Source organism: Raphanus sativus, chromosome 4, assembly GCF_000801105.2.
Source record: "Raphanus sativus cultivar WK10039 chromosome 4, ASM80110v3, whole genome shotgun sequence".
In the NCBI taxonomy this organism is placed as follows: Eukaryota; Viridiplantae; Streptophyta; class Magnoliopsida; order Brassicales; family Brassicaceae; genus Raphanus; species Raphanus sativus.
In genome coordinates this window covers 15918952-15934570 of record NC_079514.1, presented here as the reverse complement: position 1 = coordinate 15934570, position 15619 = coordinate 15918952, and the positions used below count along the sequence as shown (strand labels likewise).

The window sequence follows — 15619 nt, the reverse complement described above, 5'->3', positions numbered from 1 at the left end:
AATTTTGTTTGGTATGTAGCTATTATGTCAAATATAATTCATTCAAATAATTTTTTTTTGATCAACATTCATTCAAATAATTATACTGGCAGAAACATACATATTTTTTTTACATATATCATAATTTGGAAAAGAATAATCGGGTATTTTAAACATCTCGATCGAAGTTTATACTAGACTATATTAAAACCATATTAAAATAGAATAGTTCACCTAATTTATACATAAAGTGGTAATGTGTATTTGCGTTTTGAAATTTCATGCTTTATAAAGGGTATTATTTTGTTATTGTGTTGAATGAATACTCTAAGTTAATGGAAATTCACAAACGTATTTATATTGACAATGTATATAGCTTTCATACAATATTTGAATAAACATTATATTATAATATACTAATCTATTCATCAGAATAGTATAGATTCGTCCAATATCGCTTTCACTCTTACACTCCCTCCCTTCCTCGGTCTTTCTCTCCATTCTTCCTTCCTTTCTTCCATACTTTTATCCTTCCTCCTTCCCTCCTGCCTCCTCACCTCTCCATTATCCTCCATCCTCCTCCTCTTCCCTTCTCCCGTCCTCTCTCCCTCCCAACTTATTCATCTTCCTCCCCATTGTTCTTTTTCTCTTTTCTTTCTTCTTCTTTCATAGTAAGTAAACAATTATGTTTTATTTTTGTTAAGAATAATTAAGATGTTATTACTATAAATTGAATGTTATATACTACTTAGTTAACATATATAGTTTAGTGTAGTTTGTCATCTGGACATAGCATTCGCACGCACAAATGTTTGTAGGGAGATTATGGTCAAAATTGTGATAAAAATGTCCCATCAAATATTGGTTACTGTTTTTTTTTTAAATATTGATTACTATTAAATGATTATATTCTTCATTTTTAAGCCATAGAGCAAATTGACCCTTGTTAATAATTGGTGTAATATTTATTAACATGTTAAAATTTAATGAAATAGCTAAATAACATTAAATGCTAAAATGTTACTTTGATAAGAACTTTATTTGAGATACTTTTGTCAAAGGGCTGCTTTCAAATTTCCTCGGCCATTAGTAAACGACACGATGTGTATGAGCTTTATACGTAAACGGCACGAAGTAGTCGTCAACAAAAAGTTGTATATAGCTTGGGGAAAAACAACAACACGGTATTAAAAAAATTGAAGACAGATCTGTTCGAAGACCATTCCGAGAAGACTAAAATCGAAGCCCTAGGAGGTTGTCTTCTCCTCCTCTCTCTCTTCCTTTCCTTACGGTAAGAACCCTACTCTCAGTCAGATTTCCAATTTCTCCAAGATATAAACCCTAATTGAGCACCGATCTTATAGATCTGCGTTCCGGTTTCCCCTTGCACCTGTTGCTTCGAGTTGTCTTGTAATCCACTGTAATTCATCTTTTCTATAGGTTGATTCTTGTTCTCTTAGTGTCTGAACCTATCGTTGATATCTTGAATACAACTTGTACCCTGTTTTGCAGATTCGTTATCGGTTGTGATTTGTCTTAGCAGGAGGCTCTGTCTTGCCTCTCTTCTTGGGCTAATCTTACCTTTTACTCGCATCAGGTAAGAAGTTTGGTTCTTATGGCGTTAGTTTCAAAGCTTTTTTTTAGATTTTTATCTGTTTGTCTTATGCGTTTATTGAAGTTGATTAGTAAAACCCTAATAGCAATTTGCTGAAAGTGTTACTGTTTGATACGTTCTGAATGAGTTGCTAAAGTGTTACTTTTGATACGTTTGAGTTGTTTTATCAACCTCATAGTTGTTCTCTGTGCTTTACCTTGAAGAAGATTGTTTTTTTTTTTTGTTTTTGAAGATTGTTTCGACTGTTAATGGATGGAAGAGCTAACATTGTTTCTTCTTCTCTTTTGTGAGATGCACTTTTGGTTGTATTCATACCAAAATGCAGATTTTCAGCTGGTTTTTGAATCCAAATGGACTCCAAGAAGTTCATGCAGATGGTGGAAGAGAAGAAACGACAGATTCTTGCGAAGAAGGAAGCTCCTCTGAAATGGGAGCAGAAGCTAGAGGCGGCTGCCAAGGCTGCTGAAACCAAAGAGAAGAAGTCAAAGAAGCGAAGACATAGGGATGCCTCTGAATCGAGCTCTGAAAGTGATAGTAGCCCTCAGGTGAGAAGAAAGTCAAGGAGAACTCACAGTAAGCACCGGAGGCATGCACACTCTGATTCAGATGACAGCGACAGGAGGAAAGATAGGAAATCCAGGAGGCATAAGAGAAGGTCCTCAGGTAGCAGTGACGAGTACGAAAGCAGCGGGTCAGAGGACGAGCACAGGAAGACCATAAGGCACCACCGGAGGCACAAGTCGCATAGCTCAAGGCAGACTTCTGATGATGACAATGCGGAAGGTGCCAGAAGAAGACATGCAAAGCATCACAGGCCTAATGAGGTGGTTACTTCAAGCGATAGCGAGGAAGAGAAAGGAGGAAGAAGAAGACGAGGGAAATATCACAGGCACAACAGGGGTGCAGCCTCGTCCAGCGACTCAGAGGATAGCGGAAAGAGTAGAAAGAGAAGGCAACACAAAAGGGGTCGATGGGGAGAGTCTTCAAGTGAGGATGATGGAGCAATGCGAAGGAGTAGGCATCATAAACATGACAGAGAGTCAGCATCCGAAACTGACGGAATGTTATCAGATGAGAAAAGAGAGCACAACACAGACAAGTGAAAATGTGGACGGGGGGCATTAGGAAGTGCATTTGTTTAAGTTCAGTCATCAGAACTGAGTGTTGTGCAACCATTAGCACAAAGACTCTTTAATATTGTTGTGATTTACTTGTGTGGCACTTCTCTTCGTTGTTTATGTTTCATCATCTTACATCAGTCAAATTACTGAAAACAATCCTAAATGATTCTGGACGCATTGACCATGTTGTTTTTCAGCTCTCGAGTGTTATTAAAAACTGGTTTATATAATGAAATTGTTCCAACTAGTCGAGAGACATTTTGTAGCACATGTTGTAGGTGTCTCCATGTTAATGGTCAATGACAAATATAATTTTCATGGGTCGTAGCGCATAATGATTTATATAGCCCCATTGAGATATCTATGTTCTCTTTTTTTCTGGTTGCTAAATTTGTACATTCAAAGAAGACTATGTTTCAGATAAACGCTTTAGATACCAAACTGTGGTTTCTTGCATGGAAAAGTGATATACTCTACAAGATACACATGATTTTTTTTTGTCTTTCTTTGAACAGCCAAGTTCTTCACCGACCTGTGAGCTTGACCATCCAAGCACCACCCAAGTAGAGGCCCAGAAGCGGTGTTGCTAGGAGCATCTGAGTGACAGGGTCTGTCGAGGGCGTGACCACAGCTGCTACAACCACCGCACCCACCACTACATATCTCCATATTGAAAGCATTTGATCTCCCGACACCACCCCTACTTGTCCCAGGAGTAACTGAATTACTGGAACCTGTATACGAACGAGAAGCCATATTCCAGGTGAGGAAGATGTATATATAATTATATAATAAACCTGAAACATTTTATATTCTCATTGCTACGCACCTGGAAAGACAGGCCGGTGCTGAACATAAGCACAAGTACAAACTCAAAGTACTGGTCGATAGACCAGAGAGATTCAACCACACCTTCAGCGTAGTTGACAAAGAAATTCAAGGCAGCAGGGGTTAAAACCCAGTAGGAGAAGGCAAGTCCAGCATAGAACAACAAGGAGGAACCAAACACAATTGGCCCCAGAAACCTTCTCTCAGCTCGTGTCAAACCAGGAAGTACAAAAGCTATAATCTCATACAGTATCACTGGACTCCCTAGTAGAAGCCCACAATAACCCGAGACCTGAACAACAACAAACATAAAAAGCAATAAAGAAGTCATCTTTTTGCTCATTTGAGTATATGATTATTTAGCTTACTAGTCCAAGAGTGCTCTGACCTTTAAAGTTGTGAAGAAAAACTCGCCTGGAGCTAGCTGCAGAAACCGTACACCTTGTGTTTTGACGGGAGCTTCGAGAAACACGATTAGATCTTTGGAGTAGGCGAAGCATCCCAAGATTGCAGCTCCCACAGCTAAAACCGAGACGAATATTCTCTCACGGAGCTCCTCAAGATGATCGAATATAGTCATCTCTTTGTCATCAGGGAGCTCCTCTTTATCTGGATAAAGAAATCCATAGATGGAACTTGTTTTGTCTTCTTGCTCAAAGGACGCATCTTCCACAGCTGTGCAACGGTAATATGTTTACTAATGTATCAGATAACAAAGCCCTTGATTCATTACACAAAACAAGAAAACCGGAGTTTAACTAACATACCTGGTCTGTCTTCAAGAGCAGAGCCAACGCCTGGAGTGGTTTCCGTAGGTGAGTCTCCGGAATTTTCACCGAAAGCTGAAAAGCGGACCACCGGGTCTAACCTTTGGCTACGGCGTCGCGTCACACCGTGTCGGGGTCCACTTTCCTTCCACGAATTGCTGAAACTCACGGTGTTGTACGGAGGCTTTCTAGGGGAATCCAGGTTGATACTGGTGAGCTGGAAATGGTGAAATAGAGCAGCAGAAGCCGTGCTTGTGCTGCCCATCGCTTCTCTCTCTCTATCTCTATGTCTTGTCTTCTTCAATCCCAGATACAATCCTCTCTTGTTGGCTTTGCTTGCTTGCTTCCAAGAGCCTCAGAGAACGATTGGTTCAAGTCGAGTTTCGTTTGCCGCATGTAAATACCAAAAACGACTTCGTTTAGAAAAAGCAAAGGCCCATCACGGCCCATAAACTTACATTTAGTTTAATACGATTGGTTACTATTCGCCTCATGTAAATTTTAAAGCCGACAACGTTCACAGAAAGAAAAGGCCCATAAAGGCCCATAAACTTCATTCAGTACTAGGGCTGGGCGTTCGGGTACCCATTCGGGTTTCGGTTCAGTCCATTCGGGTTTCGGGTTTTCGGGGTCAAAGATTTCAGCCCCATTCGGATATTTCTAAATTTTGGTTCGGGTTCGGTACGGATCTTTGCGGGTTCGGTTCGGGTTCGGATAACCCATTTAAAATGTTTTTAAATTTTCAAAATTCATTATATACTTTAAATTTTCAAAATCTATAAGAAAGATAATATATTACATATAAATTTTCATAACATATATGTCAAAATACCTTAATTTAATATATAAATTGATTTTCTTTGAATATTTGGATAAAGAATCAATAGATATTTAACTATTTTGGTGTTTTCAGTATACTTTAGCTATTTTAAACATTTGCTTTTGACTATTTGCATATATTTTCCGAGTATTTTGGAAAACTTAAATGTATCTTATATATTTTTAATATTTTTAATATACATTATATATAAAAATAATGTATATATTTAAGTATATAAATTTATTTCGGATACATTCGGGTACCCAAAATATTTCGGTTCGGTTCGGGTTCGGTTTCGGTTATTTAAATACCAAAATTTTGAACCCGTTCGGATATTTAATCAATTTCGGTTCGGGTTCGGTGCTATTTTTTTGGATCGGGTTCGGTTCGATTTTTCGGGTTCGGATTTTTTGCCCAGCCCTATTCAGTACTACTGGTTGGTTACAAACTTACGGTGGGTTCACTGAGGAGGAGGGCTGAGTCATTTCTTTTCCCGCCAACCTTTCTCCGATGGGCAAAGAGAATCCGGCAGAGAAAGCCCTAAATCTGATTCGCGGGAGGCTCTGCGATCCTACTTTCGTCTTCAGACCACTTTCCGGTTCTTCAGACAGCAACTACAGGTTTGATTTGATTCTGTCTGAAAATTCCGTAAATTGGATTCATTTTGCTAAACTCTAAATTAAAAAAAAAATCGAATCTTTTTATCATAGCAAGTTGAAGTTCATTGTATCGACCTCTATCACGGAAGGATGCAACAATTCGATCTTGCTTCTGGGCCCTCGTGGCTCTGGAAAAGCTGCTGTATTGCTCCTCTCAGCCTTTGTTTCTTTATTCTCTCTCTCTCCTTTAATAGCGTTTGATTTTAGTTTTTTCTTTTTTTTAAATGATTTCCAGGTCTTGGATCTTGTTGTTGGTGATTTAATGGAAGAGTATCCAGATTCAGTAACACTAGTATGTGTGATTTTTATGTATAAGACATCTACACTGGGAATTATATATCATAATTCCTCTTTATCTTAACTATCAACCTTTGTTTGGAATATTGGATGCAGATCAGATTGAATGGACTCTTGCATAGTGAGGATAATTGTGCATTCAAGGTCTGGTAGCTTGACATAATGATGTTCATCACATCCAAGGGTTTTCCGAATTAAATTTAGTTGACCGTGGATTAAGTTACACCTAATGTATGTGTGATATTCACTGGCTTGCATTGCTTTTTTTCTTCAGGAAATTGCTAGACAGTTGTGTATGGAACACCACCTGCTCTTCTCCAAAATGGTATATATGACATTCTTTTCAGTTGTCATACTCTTAGTTGTTTGGCAATTGACTTGATTCTTTTTTTTTTCTTCTTTTTTTTTTTGCATTTTCAGGCATCATTCGATGAGAATTCGCAATTCATTATAGCTATGCTTCGGTGAGTATAGTTACCTTGACGCTAAAGAGCATTTTGGTTGTGTTGATGATATTCAACTCAGAAGAACTGATTGAGATTTTTTTCAGGGAATGTGGACTAGCACATAAGACAATCATCTTTGTGCTTGATGAATTCGACATGTTTGCACAGGCAAGTGACTCGTTTTCTCTATTATAAAATAACACAGGCCATCCTAATGTTTGGAGGTAGTGCAGAACATTTGATGGGCTAAGGAAATGGACGTTGGTGATTTCTGAAAACTTACTTATATTTGGTTATATATAGGGAAAGCAACGGTTGCTGTACAGTTTGCTAGATGCTATGCAATCTGTGACATCCCAAGCTGTTGTCGTCGGAATTAGTTCTCGCCTGGTATGAGCATGGCAATACAGATATGCATGCTTTGGTTAAATACTATTATTAGTTAATTTATTTTCTAGAACTCTATAATTATTATGTCTCTGAGTACAGTACTCTGGTTCAAAATCTTATAATATGCAATCTCTTACCACAGGACGCTGACCAACTCCTTGAGAAAAGGGTGAGATCTCGCTTTTCACACAGGAAAATCTTGTTTCTTCCTCCATCTAGGGAAGAAATTGACAGGTAATGAACAGCTTCTTTTCTGTAATGTGCAGAAAACATTTTCCCAATGGAACTTGTTTTACTAATATGATTATCTTTCCAGTTTATTGGAACACCTGCTTTCTCTCCCAGCAGACTCTAGCTTCCCCAGTGGATATGTTTCTCAGTTCAATGAAAAGATTAAGGTTCTAATACTCACTCCCAATCAGTATTATGCCATGCATATTTTCTATATGATGTCAATTCTTGTTGTCTCCAACTAAGATTTTCTTAAAATTGTGTACTGTGCAGAGTATAACATCAGATACGAGATTCAAAGACATGCTGAAGACATTTTTAAATGCCAATTCCACTGTCAACAGTTTTCTGAAGTTTATGTAAGTTCGTCATTTCCAAGAGTGAGCTACTTTCTTGTTTAAATAAATGTCAATTTCTCTGTGTTGAGGCTATCTCTTGATGTTAGATTCCGCGCTGTTTCTTCAATGAATTTGGAATCTGGCCTCCTCTCTCTTGAGAACTTCAAAACAGCACTTTCAAGTATGCAAAGGCAACCAAAATTGGAAGCCGTTAGAGGTATAATAAGCCAACTAGAAAAGTATTTAGATAACGTTTTTTTTCTTATGCATTTTCCTTGGGGACATATTTAAATCAATTGGCACTACCATCTTTGTTAAGCAGATTGTTCCATACTGGAGCTTTATCTTTTAGTATGCATGAGGAGGTTAGAAGTGAAAGAGCAAAACTCATACAACTTCATCAGTGTGATGAAAGGTAATCTGCTAATTTAATTTGGTTTCAAGAAATAATACGGGTTTCACCACAGTGAAAATGACGTGGGATTCTATGTGTTTGGCAGAGTATAAGACGATACACGATTCTTTTCAGACCTCAGACTACTACGCACAAAATGTCTGCCTACGTGTAAGTGTATAGCTCTAATGAGATGTCACGGTTTGAACATGTTGGTGATCTAAATTGCTGGCATGACAGGCATTTGAGCACCTGAGAGAGCGAGAAGTTATATGCTACGCAGAGAATAGAGGACAGTCTCAGGCAGGTGAATACCGTCCAATGAAGCTTTTAATATCGGCCTCTGAGCTCCATCAAGGAATGAGATCGCATGCGTGTTGCCCTGTAAGTCTCCATTTCGTATATGATCTGTCTCCATTTCGTATATGCTCTCTTTTGTTTGCTGATTTCAACTTGGTGAATCTTTTTATTTTCTTCTGCTGGAACAGGCGATTCTTCTCAAGTTATTGGACCATTGATCTCTGTGTTTCTGTCCCTCCGTTCTTTAGTGACCATGTATGTGTATGTTTTTTTTCAATGGTGAAGCTACTTTCTTTAAAACCAGTCTTTTCAGTTTTGATATAGAGGGAGAGACTATGTCAACATAAAACTCACGTGTTCAATATCAGATTACAAGAGTCTTGCTACAACTTACAAAATTTACATGTGGGCAGCTCTACTACAACATTCAACCCCATCTTATAAAGTGTCCACCCCATCTTAGAATTACACCATATGCCAAGAATTGCAACAGACAACAGACTCCGCATTTCAATGCTCACATTAATTCACCATATCCAGATCAACTCTCTCTTATCTTTGTGTGCTTGCACCAACTGAGTTTACTCTAGCTGCACCCTTTCTGTGTTATATTATGAGTATTTATCTCCCTTCAACCCCATCTGGTCGCATGCCACAAATGCTCCGAGTCCATCCTTTTTCTTCCCACTTATGCTTTCAGGTTCGCCCAGGAAATATTTGGAAATAGCCTCTTTTCTTGTTGTCTTTTACAAAGGCATTGGTCTCAGCAAAAGGCAATCAGAGGTGATCCTTCTTGCTTCTCTTCAGCAGGTTTGACATATGATTCACGTGCTCATGACTTTCCTTACCCCCACCCATCAGCCATCGTATCGCTTCAGCGGCAGCATCCTTCTCGGCACTCTTCTTGTTGCTGCAAGGCTGTCCCATGATCTGCGTCCCGTTAAACTCCACTGTGGATTGGAACTTGTTGTTCTTCAGTTGCTTTGTCTTATACATGGGTGCTGCATGACCAGCCCTTGTGAGCATTGTTTGGAGCTGACTCTTGGAATTGTCACCCCCTGGCCCACTTTCGGTCCTTGAAACCAATGTCGGTTGTGTTGACACTGCCGACGTTCCTAAAGGCTGAAGTGGTTGGCGACCAAACACAAAGCTTCCATCACATCTATCCTCAGAGACCAATAACCGTATAGCCAATAAGAGGTCACGGTGTGCTTGCATGTCCATTTTGGGATTAAGTAGCTGAAAAGTTTTGAAAAAGTACTCATTGTTCAGATGTATATTCCCTGGTCAGATCTATATTAACACAGTTGAATTACACACAACAACGGAGCTGACTAGTTTTGAGATATTATGAAACTCACTTTGCTCTGTATCAGCTCGTCAAGCTCTTTCTTCAAGGTTTGGTACATCACTGCAACAGCAGGTTTCATGAAAAAATCCAAGTATCCTCCCAACATTTTCAGATGGCCATCCTACCAAAAACAAGAGGTTGGCAATAAAAATTTATGTCAGTTCTGCCAGTCAACAAAGAAACCCAAATACAAGCAAAAAAAAAACAAGACAGAGAAGCTCACAAAGTCTCCTTTGGAAACGCTACCGCCAAAGAGGATAAGCACAGAGTCAGAGACAGCTGTTGAATCCCTCACGAAGATAGAGTTCACTTTTATCTTCTCATTGAAAACCAACCATGGATATGGTATTTTTGTTTCCCGGGCATTTACAGAATTCTATAGAAAGAGCAAAAAATAAATATAGTAAATTTCCAACCAAACAGGGGTGTTGTGTAATACTCTTATTAATTTTGACTGGATGGAAGGAAGCATACTGAATAAAGAAGAACTTGGCCATCCTCCATAGTCTTCAGGGAAAATGATCTCTCATTATGCTGCATGATTCATATAAGTAAATGCTCAATAATGCACACTGCTGAATAAAAGAGAGAGCAGGACATGTGAAGTACTCACCACAACCGAGCAGATTCCTGGATACAATCCATAGCAAATAACTGCTCGGGTAAGATTCTCATCATTTCCTCCTGACTTGCAGGTCGCTGGAGTTCCATCTATTAATCCGGTATCCTTAAGTAGTGAGAAGAACTCTTTTCGGAGAGAATCAATAGCTCTCATCGACTGAACTGAGAGAAAGTTTTTCCAGCAGTAATCATATACGGCAGCTTCTTCCTCAGCTCTTTTCCACCCCTCATATGCCCGAACAAGTGCAAGATGATCACTGTGATCACGTGAAAACTGGGATTTTGCGGCTTCTGCTAGCTGTGAGAGTTAAAAACAAACACATCTTTCAGGAGACAGGGAGATTTCACAACACGTCGTACCAATCTGATTTGAAGACGAGATGTCTTTGGGTAAAACAGACCAACAAATGATACGTAGTTGGTTGCATTTGATTTTATACATGGTGGGAGAAAGACTTACATCTTTCTTGTCCAAAGGTGTCAAGAAAGGATCTCTCACACTAAGACCAGCCGCAACAGTCAATATGGGATCAAGGCAGCCTAGAATGGCTCCTAGTATGAGCATTTTTCCAAGCTTTGGCTCCATGGGAAGCTTGGCCAAATAACGACCTGCAAAGAATTTCAGCCACATGAGATAAACTTCAGTCCTGCACTCAAAACTGCTATTATTCAGATGAAAGAATTTTTCCTCTTACCTAGAGCTGTTAGCTGTTCATTCTCATCCAATGCCCCTATTATCTTAAGATATTCAATGGCCTTTTGAACCTGCGGGTAAAGTTGAAGAAACAATACATGAAGCCAAAGAAATTAGACTGAAGATATTACTATTTCACTCAGTGCTATAAGCTTGGTTTAAAGCAAACACCTTAACATGAGTTAAGTTCTAAATAAGAAAATCTAACCATACCGCCAACAGTTCTGGAGATTGCAATGCCCTTGATAAGAACTCAGATATGGCTCCGAAATTTAAGCTTTTGATTTGCAAACAGAGTGACTGTAAAGGCGTCCTCAAAATTTCAGGCAACTGATATTCTGCAAAAGCATCATATACGCACTTTGGGTACAGATGATAACACTGGCCAGGTTGAACACGACCAGCTCTTCCTCTTCTCTGCAATCACAAACCATGAGCAGTCAAGAGATTCAAGATTGTTGGCAATGGATACTTATACTCAATTCTAATATAGCCCAATGAATTTTAAATGCAAGTGCGCATAACACAAACAAATACATCTAATAACTGGTATATCTGCATCTATGTAAACCGGTCTACTAATTCATGTCCCTGTCACCAATGGTCACTCCTAATCGATGGGGATAGTCTTATTTACTGTCAAGATTATTATCAAATCCTCAAATGCTATCAACTCTGAACAAACTAGAAATACCTGCTGGGCTGAAACCTTGGATATCCAAGAAGGAAGCAAACAGGGGGTGTTATTTAATGCATCGTAGGAGGTCTCTTTTGCCTTTCCGCAGTCGATAACAAAAGTAACATCGTTGATCGTGATGCTCGTTTCTGCGATATTAGTGGCCAGAACTATCTTTCTTACTCCATTTGCAGGTTCTTCAAATATTAACCTCTGCATCAAGCACAAGATGAAGCAAACAGTAACTGATAAGTATGGTTTCACCCTGTACAAACGTCCCGGTCGCAAAAGAAAGAGAGAGAGAGAAAAGGAGAAGAAAATGGTAACAGCTCTGCAAATGATGAACTTAAAATTTCTTTTTCAAACAATCATTATACAATGCAGACTGCAACTAACACAAATCAACTACAATACTGTGTCCTAGTACCACTAGCATAGGATGCATGTTGTCACTTGTCATCAGGAGAGATAAATAAATAAATTACCTGCTCAAAGCTAGCCATAGAACCATGGCAAGCAAGCAACATAACCCGATTTGGATTGCCAAAGATTGGATGATTCTGAAGTTTATCTTTCAGAGAGCTGATATCATCCCATCCAGTCATAAAAACTAATATACCACCTGGACTCTCATTCTCACATATATGGCAAAGGAGAGCTTCTATGAGATTAAAACCAATACAATCAGGATTCCAAAGAGATAAAGACTCTCGAGTCCCAGGACTAAACTCATTCAAGTCGGCCGCTCTCAGTGCATCCTGTTTACATAAGGAAAAAGAAATGAGGACCAAAAACGTACAACTAAACTAAGGTAGACCGGTATTCTTTTTCTAATACCTCCACAACAGAGGCAATTTGACTCTTCCTTTTCTTTGGGATCTGTTTGTTCATCTTCCACAATCTTTCTTGACCATAATCATCAATTTGATTGTACGGCGTCAATCTGTACCCGGAAATCTCCAGAATATCCTCTAAGAAATAACTACATACTGGATATGTGAAGCCCTGTAGTGAGAAAGAAAATAAAAGAAAAATATATTAATAGATAGATCAATCAGTGTCGAGTCAGCAGAAGATAGGCAATATTGTGAAAGTCATCCCATAAAGATGGACAACATCCTCAGTAACATAATACATTTCCTACTTACTGGAATGTGAATAACACCTGCCCCACCAAAGTATGAGGAGAAAAGTTCAGCATCTAAAGTTGCACTCATCAGAATCAGCTTAAGCTCTGGGCGGCGAGGTAGGAGATCTTTAAGAATGATAAGCAAGAAATCTAAACACACAAAAATAATATAGTTAGAAATCGCATTCCAGCTAAGCTCAAAATGAGGTGCTCCATGACAAGACAAGTATACCTTCATTCATTCCACGCTCATGAATTTCATCCACGATAACATGAGTAACTCCTCTTAAATTTCGATCTACCAACAACCTTCTCAACAGAATGCCTGTGGTGCAAAAGAGTAGGCGAGTATCTCTTCCTCTAACACCTTCCAATCGAACTTTATATCCAACCTTCACGAAAATTGCGGAAAGAACAAGAAAGAGAACTTATATCAGTTAATAGAGTGAACAATTCCATGTATAAGGATCCAAGCCAACTAGATATAGGAAAACTCACGGATTCACCCAACGGCTCTCCTCTCTCGCAAGCAACCCTCTCCGATACAGACATAGCAGATATTTTTCTTGGTTGAGTACATATGATACTGCATAAAGCTCCACGGTTTGCTTCAATCTCTGATTCTAATATGAACTGTGGAATCTGTGTGGTCTTGCCACAACCTGTTTCTCCAGAGACAACAATAACCTGACATACCAAAAATGAGGTGGGTTATCGGAACAAATACAAAACAAGCAAGAATGTCTAAGTTCATATTCAATTTTTCATTGGATATATATGTCAAACAACTGGGCATAAGCGTGTCCCCATTCTCTTCTTTGCATACCTGGTTTTGTGATATTGCTGACAATACAGCATCCCTCTGCTTATATGCAGGGAGCCATCTGCGACATTCCAGCATTCTTTGACCTTCTACCGATTTCTAATCAATGAAAGAAAATATAAAACTCAACACAACGAAAGTGAAGCTAGTTAAAATTAAGGACCAAACATAAATAGATAGGTGATAATGCCTAACCTCCCAATAGTCTTGTCGATCACGCAGCTGTATGCTCCTTTGCCAAAGAATTTTGTCCATCGCCGTCTTGCTGGCAGCCGGGAGCTCAGGTTGGTCAAGAAGCCCTTCATCGGTGGCCATACTGCTTGTGCTACTAGTTCTTGAGAAGGAATTCGTCCTCTTTGGTTTTTTAGTGAGGTGGTCTTTGAGGTAAGCATCAACTCTTTTAACAAGGTCCGTGTCCACACTCACCTATCAATTTCGTTTTTAATTTTCTAAGAAACCATAAGAAAGATAAGCCTCTTGTCAGACTCAAGAGGAGAGTAGATATTACCTCCCTCATAGGTCGCTTGTCATCTAGATCAAACCTATAGTTGGGGAGTGGGATCTTACTAAACACAACAACCTTAGCATATGCATGACTGCAGAAAAAAAGAGATTTCTATAAAGAAGTTTTCTCAAATAGAGTGTGACTGATAGATATGGGATGGTTTTACCTATACAAGCCCATACTTGTAGCGAGTGCAGAAAGTTTATCAAAATCCCTTCGATCTTTCTTCTCCCTGGAAATAACTTCTTGCTTGGCAGAATCGCGCAAAAGCATAGACAAGTTCCTTCTCCATTCATCCAAGTTAGCACAATGAAATGCAACCTGCAAAAGGCGTATCTCTGACTCAGTGAGTAATTAACAAGACTTCACAGTAGGAAAGGAAGCGACTTGCAATAGGTTAATAAATCAAACTTGATTTCAAGAACATGCAACTCAAAAACTAAGTACTTCACCATTGCAGGAGGATCAATAAACTCAACTGCTCCTTTCCAAAAAAAAAAAAAAAAAATCGAATTTTGAGGTCAACCCAAAAGAGAGACAAGTTACCGGGTCGGGGAGTGAAGGAGCAACCTCGGAGACGGTGTCATCGTAGGCGGAGACATAGCGAGTAGTAGGCAAGAGTGGCTTTTGTGATTGCGTGTGGGAGATAGGAAGAGGGTGAAACGCGTAATCTGGAGGGACGGAGCGAAGTCGCTGGTGAGGCGGAACGTAGAGGGAAGGAGGAGGGAGACGATCCTTCATCGGAGATACCAAAGCAGAAAAAAAAAAGAGCAAAGGCGTTCGTTCGTTCCCAGAAACCAACCGAAAGAGTAAATCTTCTTTAACGCGACATCTCCGGCGAAAGGATTGAACTTTACTTACAGACTGGACTTGCCGTGGTGACAAATACCAAAATACCCTTCCTACTCCCTATACTTAGCAAAGTCAAATCCTTGAGGAAAGATAAGATTTGATTTTGCAGTGACAAAAAAAAAAAAGAAAAGATTTGATTTTAAGATGTTTTCGAGTTCCTGACATTACATCATCGTTCGTGACTCGAGGATTAATGGGTTTCGTCTTTCTCATGGACTTGAAAAATAAGACAACAAAGGTCCTACTGCTAATATAGGGCTGCGAGTTCTGGTTAGTTCGGGTCGGTCGGAAATTTCACCAAAGTGAACCAAAATAATTCGGGTTTCTCTTTAGACTTTGACTTTATAATTTTCGCAATAGATATTTTGACTTTTTAAATAACTTTAACTAGATTTTGATCCGCGCTTAAAAAATATATTATTTGTTTGTAATTATTGAATTTATTTATTTTAATAAAATTTTCTTTATAATAAATTCGACACATAGAATATCTCTGGTAAACTATGTATTTCTCTAGTTTTTTTTAATTTACTATTCAATCAACATATTTATTTGGCTTGTTGTTAAAATAAATGATTATAGACTTTGATCTCTGCACCTCCGCGGATGTATATTTTAAAAAATATGTTGATATTTTCTTTTCATGTAATTATTAGGGTTTGGTAAAATGAATCTGAAGAACATACCTGATACAAATCCGTAAATATAGTACCAAACCTGACCATAAATTGATCAAATATTTGAATTATTCAAAATTTTGTTAGTTAGAGAACCGAATCGGAT

General features: G+C 38.8%; 4 protein-coding genes across 9 annotated transcripts; 2 read left to right on the top strand and 2 right to left on the bottom strand.

The window, feature by feature from the left end:
• The first annotated feature begins 1135 nt into the window (after positions 1-1135).
• Positions 1136-2962, top strand: LOC108812771 (uncharacterized). 6 transcript variants are annotated; one of them, XM_057008726.1, is made up of 4 exons: positions 1176-1270; positions 1344-1399; positions 1492-1576; positions 1920-2962. In XM_057008726.1, exon 4 carries the CDS (start codon positions 1945-1947, stop codon positions 2695-2697), a length of 753 nt encoding a protein of 250 aa, XP_056864706.1. In that variant the 5' UTR covers positions 1176-1270; positions 1344-1399; positions 1492-1576; positions 1920-1944; the 3' UTR covers positions 2698-2962. The 6 variants fall into 6 exon arrangements, with proteins under 6 accessions (XP_018440621.1, XP_018440619.1, XP_056864706.1 ...); XM_018585118.2 differs by having other exon boundaries at positions 1886-2962; XM_018585120.1 differs by having other exon boundaries at positions 1183-1270; positions 1344-1419.
• A 167-nt stretch (positions 2963-3129) lies between these two features.
• On the bottom strand, positions 3130-4680 carry LOC108812770 (sec-independent protein translocase protein TATC, chloroplastic). The gene is made up of 4 exons (XM_018585116.2): positions 4311-4680; positions 3932-4218; positions 3545-3835; positions 3130-3449 (listed from the first exon to the last, which is right to left on the bottom strand). Exons 1-4 carry the CDS (start codon positions 4573-4575, stop codon positions 3240-3242), a joined length of 1053 nt encoding a protein of 350 aa, XP_018440618.2. The 5' UTR covers positions 4576-4680; the 3' UTR covers positions 3130-3239.
• Positions 4681-5577: 897 nt separating this feature from the next.
• Positions 5578-8585, top strand: LOC108835668 (origin of replication complex subunit 4). Its single transcript, XM_018608895.2, has 16 exons — positions 5578-5750; positions 5841-5931; positions 6025-6081; positions 6183-6230; positions 6361-6411; positions 6507-6550; positions 6637-6700; positions 6836-6922; positions 7065-7156; positions 7239-7320; positions 7427-7512; positions 7599-7708; positions 7814-7906; positions 7992-8056; positions 8126-8269; positions 8374-8585. The coding sequence occupies exons 1-16, from the start codon at positions 5641-5643 to the stop codon at positions 8401-8403; spliced, it is 1254 nt and encodes a 417-aa protein (XP_018464397.1). The 5' UTR covers positions 5578-5640; the 3' UTR covers positions 8404-8585.
• LOC108813304 (DExH-box ATP-dependent RNA helicase DExH5, mitochondrial) lies at positions 8517-14951 on the bottom strand. The gene is made up of 19 exons (XM_018585828.2): positions 14531-14951; positions 14151-14305; positions 13988-14075; positions 13675-13905; positions 13483-13578; positions 13155-13343; positions 12889-13048; positions 12676-12806; positions 12365-12532; positions 12013-12285; positions 11546-11740; positions 11065-11268; positions 10853-10922; positions 10618-10766; positions 10150-10455; positions 10011-10070; positions 9760-9912; positions 9547-9657; positions 8517-9424 (listed from the first exon to the last, which is right to left on the bottom strand). Exons 1-19 carry the CDS (start codon positions 14723-14725, stop codon positions 8963-8965), a joined length of 3396 nt encoding a protein of 1131 aa, XP_018441330.2. The 5' UTR covers positions 14726-14951; the 3' UTR covers positions 8517-8962.
• Between the last annotated feature and the right edge of the window lie 668 nt (positions 14952-15619).

Excerpts from the sequence above, each read along its gene's own strand:
- LOC108812771 (XM_018585119.2), top strand. The coding sequence starts at position 1,945 with ATGGACTCCAAGAAGTTCATGCAGATGGTGGAAGAGAAGAAACGACAG.
- LOC108812770 (XM_018585116.2), bottom strand. The coding sequence starts at position 4,575 with ATGGGCAGCACAAGCACGGCTTCTGCTGCTCTATTTCACCATTTCCAG. Across the intron at positions 4,219-4,310 it reads TGCTCTTGAAGACAGACCAG|CTGTGGAAGATGCGTCCTTT; the intron begins GTATGTTAGTTA and ends ACCGTTGCACAG. Across the intron at positions 3,836-3,931 it reads TTTTCTTCACAACTTTAAAG|GTCTCGGGTTATTGTGGGCT; the intron begins GTCAGAGCACTC and ends GTTGTTGTTCAG.
- LOC108835668 (XM_018608895.2), top strand. The coding sequence starts at position 5,641 with ATGGGCAAAGAGAATCCGGCAGAGAAAGCCCTAAATCTGATTCGCGGG. Across the intron at positions 7,513-7,598 it reads AACAGTTTTCTGAAGTTTAT|ATTCCGCGCTGTTTCTTCAA; the intron begins GTAAGTTCGTCA and ends TCTTGATGTTAG. Across the intron at positions 8,270-8,373 it reads GATCGCATGCGTGTTGCCCT|GCGATTCTTCTCAAGTTATT; the intron begins GTAAGTCTCCAT and ends CTGCTGGAACAG.
- LOC108813304 (XM_018585828.2), bottom strand. The coding sequence starts at position 14,725 with ATGAAGGATCGTCTCCCTCCTCCTTCCCTCTACGTTCCGCCTCACCAG. Across the intron at positions 12,533-12,675 it reads CAGGTGTTATTCACATTCCA|GGCTTCACATATCCAGTATG; the intron begins GTAAGTAGGAAA and ends TTCTCACTACAG. Across the intron at positions 10,767-10,852 it reads TGAACAGCTAACAGCTCTAG|GTCGTTATTTGGCCAAGCTT; the intron begins GTAAGAGGAAAA and ends AATTCTTTGCAG.